Below are 9,285 nucleotides of genomic sequence, written 5' to 3'. Positions count from 1 at the left end.
TCATCCAAATTTAAAACTTCTGTGCACCAAAGGACAGTATTGACTTTACGAACAGGCAACTCAAAGAATTTAAGAAAATATTTAAGATTGGAACTCTCTGCAATGCTGGTAAAATGTATAATGGTGCAGCCATCATGGAAAACATAGAAAAAAATTAAACATAGGATTACCATATCCAGCAATTCCACTTCTGTGTAGATCCCCAAAAGAACTGAAAACAGGAATTTGAACATTTGTACAACAATGTTGACAGCAGCATCATTCAAAATAGTCAGATGTGGAAATAACCCATAAATCCATCCAGGGATGACTGGAGAAACAAAACACAGTACATTCATACAAGGGAATTTTATTCACCTTTAGAAAAAAAGAGAAATTCTGACATGTTACATACAGCATGAATAAACCTTTAAGACATTATGTGAAGTGACATAGGCATAAAAGGACAAATATTAGATAATTCCATTTATGAGAGGTACATAGTCAAATTCAGAGAGACAGAGTTAGAATAGTGGTCGCCAAAGGCTGGGAGGAGGGAGAAATGCAGAATTATTGTTTCATGGGTACAGAGTTTCAGTTTGGGAGGATGAAAAAGTGCCAAAGATGGCTGACGGTGAAGGTTGCACAACAATGTGAATGTACTTAATGCCACTGATCTGCACACTTAAAAATGGTTAAAATAGACATTTTTATGTTATGTACATATGAACACAGTAAAATTGTGTCTGATTGTGCTTCCAGAATGCTTATCCATTTAATCTTAAGTAGAAATTAGTTTACAAGTCCAGTGAACCATGACTACATTTTTATTTTAAAAAATTCAAAATATCCATAGAAAAAAGGTAATGTGGGAAGGGACATGAGGTAATGATAATTTTTTTCTAAAAGGTACTTTCTACAATGAATATATTTTTATGTAGTAAAGGACAAACATGTACAACTTTTCTAGCTTGTGTTCCTTAAATTATTAATTATATAAATTAATATTTAATATATAAATCTATTTTCCTCCATTTAAAATGTTTCACTAACTGTCATTTAAATCCTGACATTAAATGTAAAGTAGAACTCACTGAAGTAAGAGTCAAATTTCTTAAATCTCAAGAAAAGCACCTTAGATACTAAGAAAGACATAACAATCCCTAATGTAGAGTGTGGGAAGGTAAGAGCAGTTTCTACCTTCCACCTTTCCTTTTTTTAAACTAAATTTTTCTGTAAATAACTTGTTTCTGTTGGATTTGAGGAAAGCTTGAGGGGTGAGAGGAACCCCTGACCGGGGAAGACAGGAAAGGGACATTACAAAATGCCATACCTTCTCTGGAGACCCACCCAGCCCGTCCCCTTTTCCTCCTGGGATTTGGGGAGTGACCAGAGCGTCCCGAGCTTTGAGGAACTGCCTTTCCGCTCCGATTCTTCTCAAACCCAGCTGGTACCACCCTCAGCCCGGGAGGTAAGGCCCTGAGGGCTCCGCATTCCTCCAGCCCGCCCCACCTTTGCTGTGGAATAAGCAGAAACCCTTAGACTAGACAGCCCTCCCGCAGACTTTCACCAAAAACTCTAGGACTAAAGGAGGCACAGGGTTGCGCTGATAATCCACTTGGTGCTCCCTATAAGCTTCTTTTCGTGAACCACCGGCCGAGCGCAATCGAGGTAATTAGTTGATCCGGGTCCCCAAGGAGGCGCTGGCCGCCCTTCTCAGCGCTGCCCAGCTCGCCGCCGTCGGGTCCACTGAGGCTGGCACCTGGCCAAGTTGGGACCAGCCTCGTGAGGCGCCGGGAATCCCAGCACAGGGGCTCCGCCCACATGCAGCTCAGCCAATCGCGGCGCGGGCTAGCGGGGGCGGGGCCGGCCGAGCGGAATCCCGGAGCCTTAAATGGGAGGACATGCGCCCACAGCCCAACCTCCGACGCCCCCGGATCCATAGTTGCTGGCGTAACTGCGCCCGCCGCAGGTGAGCACCGCGGGATGGGGCCTGGCGCGGCGGGGTCACCCCGGGAACCAGCGGGACTGCCAGACTTGGGGTTGGGAGAGGTCCCAGGAGGCGCCGGTCACACAGGGCAGCCTGAGCCCCGCACGCCGGGCTGCAGTGCCCTCTGTTCCCTGCGCCGCGTCAACATCCTCTGCGAGCGGCGGGCGTTCGCCGGGGGCGGGGGGCGGGGCGGCACGCCCCTGGCCTGGCCCCGTCTGCAACGCGGGAGGGAGCTTCGCCCTAGCCGCTGCTCTGAGTCCCAGAAGACCCTGAGCCTCTCCGGCGCGGAAACTGAGGTCTCTGAGCTGTTTTTCTCTATCCACGTCCTTAGCCTTCCCCTGCAGTCCTTGTGTAAATACTTGGGAAGATAAATGTTTTTACTCCACCACAGTGGGTATAACGTCTCAGAAAAAAGTAGGATGGCCTTTTAGTAAGATTGGTTTAATCAGATACTCATTTCTTTTCCCTTCCTAGGCTTTTGAAACATGAATCCTTCACTCCTCCTGACTGCCTTTTGCTTGGGAATAGCCTTAGCGGCTCCAAAACTTGATCTCAGTTTAAATGCACAATGGAAATTGTGGAAGGCAACACACAGGAAACTATATGGCTTGGTTGGTAACATCTGAAACTGTCCATCTGAAACCCCGCAGAGAATGGTCCATGCTGTTGGGAGTTTATAGCAGATAGTAGCCTCTTGAGGCTGGCTCTTACCAGGGCAGTAACTTCATGGCACCCATTACTGAGTACAGTACGGGCATACGACCCTGTTGTGTGGGCGCTGGGAAACAGTTTCCAAGAGTATAAAGCCATCTCTGGCCGTGGTTTCTCTTCCTCTCTGTCTGCAAATCCACTTGGTGAAGGTGGGTTGGTTTTAAATAGAAATAAAGAGTATAGGTTACCTGTTTGCCTGTAGAATGAAGAAGGATGGAGGAGAACAGTGTGGGAGAAGAATATGAAAATGATTGACCTGCACAATCAGGAATACAGCCAAGGGAAACATGGCTTCACCATGGCAATGAATGCCTTCGGTGACATGGTGAGTGTGGCATGAACTTTTTGTGCCTCCCCTCCTTAGTACTTTAGGAAAATAACCTTTTGCTTTTCAACATTGTTTCCTTTTCCTTGAAGACCAGTGAAGAATTCAGGCAGGTGATGAATGGTCTTCGAAACCAGAAGCACAAGAAGGGGAAGGTGTTCCCAGTACCTGTCTTTGCTTCGATTCCCTCATCCATGGATTGGAGAGAGAAAGGCTATGTAACTCCTGTGAAGAATCAGGTATGACAGTATTCAGCAGATCTCTCTCCAAGAGTAAAGCCAAATAGGAGTTGCCATCCTTGCAATGGCAGGCTGTGGAACAACATGCAATTCACTCGTTTTTTTTGTTTTTTTTTCAAGAATTTAAAACATTTTATTTGGTTTCAAATTTCCTTGAGAGAAAAAGAATTGTGTTGATAAGTTTCTTGGAATGAGAGATGCATTTGCTGTGATGAAGAGTTGTTTGCCAGCTCTTGAAGACTTTTCCTTCTGAAGCACTGAAGGTGGACACAAGAGCCCTAAAATGCCTGGAGAAGGGGTTTCCTTTTGGAAACGCCCCATGGCCTGCTCTGAATGACTAGAGTTTGGATGCAATTCACTAGTTTTTAAAAGCATTTTCAGATATGTGGGCTGTTGTCAAAGTCTTGCTATTTGTTTTGTAGACTAAGAGCTTTTAAATTTTGTTTTCAGGGTACGTGTGGTTCTTGTTGGGCTTTTAGTGCCACTGGTGCCCTTGAAGGACAGATGTTCCGGAAAACTGGCAAACTTGTCTCACTGAGTGAGCAGAACCTGGTGGACTGCTCTCGGCCTCAAGGCAATGAGGGTTGCAGTGGTGGCCTAATGGATAATGCCTTCCAGTATGTTAAGGACAATGGAGGCCTGGACTCAGAGGAATCCTATCCATATTTTGGAAGGGTAAAAGGAGCTCCTTATCTTGTTATCAAAGTTGAACACTTTGGGGGAAAACAGATACCAATTTAGAATTCACATTTTAGATTGTAGACTCTATATCTGCAGACTGTCAGAACTAGCATTAAAATATGTTAGCCTTGCACAGTTCTCTGTTTAGGTAGTTACCATAAAGCTGTTAATATTTCTGTGTCATGTGGAAATATACATACCATTCTATGTAAGTATAAATTTCTCCAGATTAGAAGTTTCTTATGGACAGGTAGACTGAGCGTGTCTCACTGAATAGACACCAGCTACTTTTTCCATTTCAAAACAACCAATATCATTTCATCTCCTGGGGTGCTTTATAACAAACTTGACTTGGAAATCATTAAGCTGCAGACTATCTTGAACTCATGTACCCCAGGAGGGGGATGGTATTAATCAAGTCTCTTCCCCATTACCTTTGAAAAAGGATGAATCCTGCCACTACAGACCACAGAGTTCTGCTGCCAACGACACTGGTTTCGTGGACATTCCTAAGCAAGAGAGGGCCCTTATGAAGGCAGTGGCAACTGTGGGCCCCATCTCTGTTGCTATAGATGCAAGCCATCCAACCTTCCAGTTCTATAAAGCAGGTAAGCATCTGTCTGTATGGAAGTTTAGGCAGAAAAATTGGAAAACCACCATGACATACAGCAAGATTGACTCTTTGGTGTGTAGAATTCAGTGTATAATTTGGGGGTGTGTAGATTTAACATAGTTGTTCATGTAGTATTTGTGCCTGATGTGTCTATTTGACATTACTTGAATCCCCATGATTTTAAGCACTTCACAGATATATTTAAATGGCTACTTAATTTGATTCGTATAGCTTAATTTACTTTTTTCCAGTTGTTAGACCTTTGAAATTTTCCAAAGAATTTTACTACTGTAATTAAAACTGGAAAGAACCTCTTGCCTGAAGTAATTTTGTGTTGTGTGCTGTTTCCCTAGACTCACATTCTGAAAGTAAAATGATAAGGTTTTAGGGAGTGGTCTTTTATGCCTCTTCACGCATTGTTTACAAAAGAGATTGTTCCAGTATTTCTGCTAGTGTTAGATGAGAACCTAGATCCCTAGCCTAGATTAAAATAATAGATCTTGTTTTTAAATCCTATCTAGATTTATGTCCTTTAGCTGAATTTTGAGGTGTCTCCCTTATCCTAGTTGATAGGCTGGGTTACTGTCATGTGTCATTTGGAGGTCTTCACCCCAACATTGAATTTTATTTTCCCAGGCATTTATTATGATCCATACTGCAGCAGCGAAGAACTGGATCATGGTGTTCTGGTGGTTGGCTATGGGTTTGAAGGAGCAGACTCAGATAACAATAAATACTGGCTTGTCAAGAACAGGTATAAAGTGCCCAAAATACTTATATTTGAGATTGAAATGGGAGTCCCTTTTGGAATCAGTATTTGGATACAGGTTCTCAAACCCTTAAGCACACTTCCGAAGTCTTTATGCCACTTAGGGTGAACACAGACATATTAATGTTTGATTATAACATTAAGGTACTCTCTCAAGCTTGCCTAGGGTATCGATGTAGCTTTGACACCATTGCATTTCTTTTTTTTTTTTTTAATTTAATTAATTAATTTTTTTTGGGGGGGGCTGCTTGGGTCTTTGTTGCTGCGCGGGCTTTCTCTAGTTGCATCGAGTTGGGGCTACTCTTTGTTGCATGCGCGGGCTTCTCCTTGCGGTGGCTTCTCTTGTTGCAGAGCACAGGCTCTAGGCGCGCGGGCTCCGGTAGTTGTGGCATGCAGGCTCAGTAGTTGTGGCGCATGGGCTTAGTTGCTCCACGGCATGTGGGATCTTCCCAGACCAGGGATCAAACCCGTGTCCCCTGCATTGGCAGGCGGATTCTTAACCACTGCGCCACCAGGGAAGTCCCAGCACCATTGCATTTCTAAATCTGAAAATTTTCTTAAATCTGAAACACATCTGGCCCCAAGAGTTTCCTTTTTCTGTCTCTAATTTTGCAGTTCCGTGAGAGGTTTGGAGATTGAAGTTATTTACACATTTAGAACTCAACCAGGAACAAGAACAACTGCCTTTCTTGCTTCTTTCTGAATCTGTCCTGGACTCTGGGGCACTGTTTAAGTATTAATAAAGATAAATGTGTTTGATACTTTGTATAAAATGGAAAACCCTCTCTTCTTTTAGCTGGGGTGAAGATTGGGGCATGGATGGCTACATAAAGATGGCCAAAGACCGGAACAACAACTGTGGAATCGCCACCATGGCCAGTTATCCTACTGTCTAAATCTCAAAGGCAGGATTGAGAACAGAATATCCAGAGGAAGAATTTTCTCTTAAAACTAACCAGACCTTGTTGTGTGGGATGAAACACTTGAATCATTGAAGATCCAAGTTGTGATTTGAATTCTGTGATATTTTATGCTGGTGAAATGTTACCACTCTTTTAATACTGTTGTAAATAGGTTTGTATGATCGACTTGCCTCAAGAATTTTTAATTTTCATGTTTTAAAAGGATGTATAAAGTTTTACCTTTAAAATAAAACAATTTCAGAGTAGAGATGGTACATCTTTCTGTTTTTAATACATTAAGTTTTTGTAGAGTAAGAAAGGTAATTGGGCCCTGAAGACATAACTGAGTGTGCCAGTGGTCTGTTAGAATGACTGCGTGGCCTTCTGGTTCTTATCGTTCTGAATATGTCAGCTGCCTATTGACTGTGTCTGACCCAACCCTTGAATAGAACAAAATTTGGCAAACAGTCTAAAGGACAAAGGTAAATTATTTTAATAAGGAAAAAATTCACATTTTAGAAAAGTGAACACACATACATGCGATTTCCAATCAAGAAAAGGGCCTTAGAGATCATGATCATTTGACCCACGATGGTGACAACCCAGCAGAGTTACAGGATGAACGTCACACAGCCAATTTCTGGTGCATCTTCCCCAACTTCTAGCGAAGACTATGTGGCTACTTTGCAACTGAGGAAGGACCAGACACAATGGATTGCCAAGAATGTTTGTCTTTGTGTCCATATGCGATGAGGGATAAGCTCCCACATTTGAGGCTGGGCTTCAGAAATAGTCTTGTGGCCTCAGAGGTGGGCAATAGGTGAAAGCATCGAAAGAGATATTCTGAAGCCTAATTTACACCTAGCTGCCTAATTCCTGAATTTGTTTTAAAAAAGAAAAACTCCCTACATTCCACAGGCTAAGGAAGCACATAGTTTCATTTGCTGTCTTTGGGTTTAAAATTCTCATGTTCCTTCCTACTCAAGGAAATAAAGAGTAGGTGGAAGCATTTAGTTATTAGACCCTGTCATTCCTTCTGAAGACATGAGGTGGGGGAGAACTGGGGTCTCAGCCCACAAGACCTCCAGCAGCCTCTGGTCAAGTCCATCTGCACTGGACTGTGTGCCATTCTGGACCCTCAATGTGGCCTTCCCTCGCAGGCGCTTACATTTCGAACTTTCTGACCTAAAATGACAGATGTTGTGTCATTTGGAGTAAAATTCTGTGGGTTTTGGGATAGCATGATCAAGTGTAGCCACAGGAAGATTCGGGAGGCTCCCAATCTGAGTCCCTTCTACTGGTTGGGACCACACTGAGACAACTGGAATTGATGTAGCACCCATGGCGTCCCAGTCATCACCCTGTGGAAGAGACATTCCCAACCCTGAGAAGGAGATGGTGCTGTTAGAGGAGGTGGTTGAAACACCAGAAGGAAGAGAAACCGGACATGGACCCAGAGGAGCCGGGCAGTAACACAGGATAAAAGGGTGGGTATCAGAGCAGAGACTTCCCGGGTCAGAACCCCTTAGAAAAGAGAAACAACGTTTAGAGAAAGTGGGAAGGTTGAGGCGTGGGAGATGAGGCTGGGCCCACACACAGGTTTTTAGGACACGGGAACCAATGGGGCATGCAGTGAAAAGACTATTCTGGTTATCTATTACTGGAAAACAAACTACCAGGAAACATAGCAGCTTGAAAAAACCATCTTTCCAATTTCCTGACTGGGCTTAACTACATGTTTTCCTTTGGAAGTCTTTCACGTGTGCCAGAATCATTAGCAGTTTTGACTGGGCCGACATCCAAGCAGGCTCACTCACATGGCTGTCCTAGATGCTGCTGTGGGCTGGGCATTCAGCCCTGGCTGCCCACCAGAGTACCTACTGGGCCTCTCCATGGCTTGGGCTCCCATGGCACGAAGGCTGGTTCTGAGAGGAACATCCCAAGAGAACGTAAGCCAGAATGCCCAGTGAGGAACTGCAAGGCTTCTTATAACCTGGTCTTAGTCCCCAGTGAAACCTCTGCTGCCGCATTGTATTCAGAGCATGTCACCAGGGACGTCCAGGTTACAGGGGAGGGGGCTGACAGTCTACCTCCTGGTGGGGAGAGGCAAGGTCACTTAGCAGAAAAGCATGTGGGATGGAAGACGTGGTTGTGGCCATCTTTGGAAAATGCAGTCTGCCACCTTCAGTCTCTGAAAGTCCACTAGAAAGGACTCCTTAGTGACTGTCACCTTGCTTCACCGTGACAGGCTAGCTCATACTTCTGTCCACATAATCTTGGAAGTACAGCCCAAGACTCTAAGAAAATGCCTAAGTGCTGATATGAATGAAAATGTGAAGACCTCTCAGATGTCATAAGATTAAACAGATATTAGTGTCTTCTGCAACTTTCAAAGACATTTATATTTATTTAAACTTGTGAAAAGTTCCAAACTAAACAATACCTAAATGATTAAACACATGTTAGAAGGTTCTGTAACTTTTAAAGACATTTAATTAAACTGTGAAAAGTTCCAAACAGCATCCATCGTAAAAGCTTTTTAAAATAAGCCAGTCGACATGAATCAAATAAAGCTGAAAACAAATTTTGATTTTTACAAATGTGTGTGAATGTCGCCTGCCATGTCAGTAAGCCAAGGATGTTGCAGCCATCAAGCCCTCTGCCACTGCAACTGCCCCCAACTGTGCACCCTGAGGGGATTCAGGATGGAGAAAAACAGGATACCGGCCCTAGATAGTTAAGATGCATATCAAAGGAGTAGTTTCAATAAGTCCAGACTCTGGCATCTTCCTACTCATAGAAAAGCACTAAATTCCTCAACTTGAGATGTCTGGTTTTCTTTAATTAACAGTAATCTTTTGATGTTCTGACTACCTGGTTTTATTTGTCTGTTTGTTTGCAAAGACTCCTATATATATCCTGGCTCCTCCCTTACCTGTTCAGAACAGTCCCTCAGAGCTATCTGAGAGGCTGTCTCCCCAGCTTAAGTACTCAGGATGTCTGACAAATAAAGCATAATTCTCAACTTTTAGGTTGTGCTTTTTTTTTTTTTTCAGTCGACACAAAAAACTTGTCT

The 9,285-nt window shown here is 43.5% G+C and overlaps 1 protein-coding gene across 2 annotated transcripts; it reads left to right on the top strand.

Annotated features, from left to right (window-relative positions):
• Nucleotides 1-1,842: 1,842 nt before the first annotated feature.
• CTSL (cathepsin L) lies at nt 1,843-6,776 on the top strand. Of its 2 annotated transcripts, none has more exons than XM_082401255.1 (8): nt 1,843-1,951; nt 2,444-2,580; nt 2,883-3,005; nt 3,098-3,244; nt 3,695-3,919; nt 4,371-4,533; nt 5,175-5,292; nt 5,923-6,095. In XM_082401255.1, exons 2-8 carry the CDS (start codon nt 2,455-2,457, stop codon nt 6,008-6,010), a joined length of 990 nt encoding a protein of 329 aa, XP_082257381.1. In that variant the 5' UTR covers nt 1,843-1,951; nt 2,444-2,454; the 3' UTR covers nt 6,011-6,095. The 2 variants fall into 2 exon arrangements, with proteins under 2 accessions (XP_082257381.1, XP_082257380.1); XM_082401254.1 differs by lacking the exon at nt 5,923-6,095 and adding an exon at nt 6,104-6,776 and having other exon boundaries at nt 1,847-1,951.
• Nucleotides 6,777-9,285: the final 2,509 nt, after the last annotated feature.

This window comes from Balaenoptera borealis (assembly GCF_965194805.1).
Source record: "Balaenoptera borealis genome assembly, chromosome: 8".
NCBI lineage: Eukaryota > Metazoa > Chordata > Mammalia > Artiodactyla > Balaenopteridae > Balaenoptera > Balaenoptera borealis.
The sequence above is the reverse complement of the archived record's forward strand: the minus strand, read 5'-3'. Positions and strand labels throughout refer to the sequence as shown.

Coding starts and splice junctions, on each gene's coding strand:
- CTSL (XM_082401254.1), top strand. CDS start 2,455: ATGAATCCTTCACTCCTCCTGACTGCCTTTTGCTTGGGAATAGCCTTA. Junction 3,006..3,097: donor TGAATGCCTTCGGTGACATG/GTGAGTGTGGCA, acceptor TTTTCCTTGAAG/ACCAGTGAAGAATTCAGGCA. Junction 4,534..5,174: donor CTTCCAGTTCTATAAAGCAG/GTAAGCATCTGT, acceptor TTATTTTCCCAG/GCATTTATTATGATCCATAC.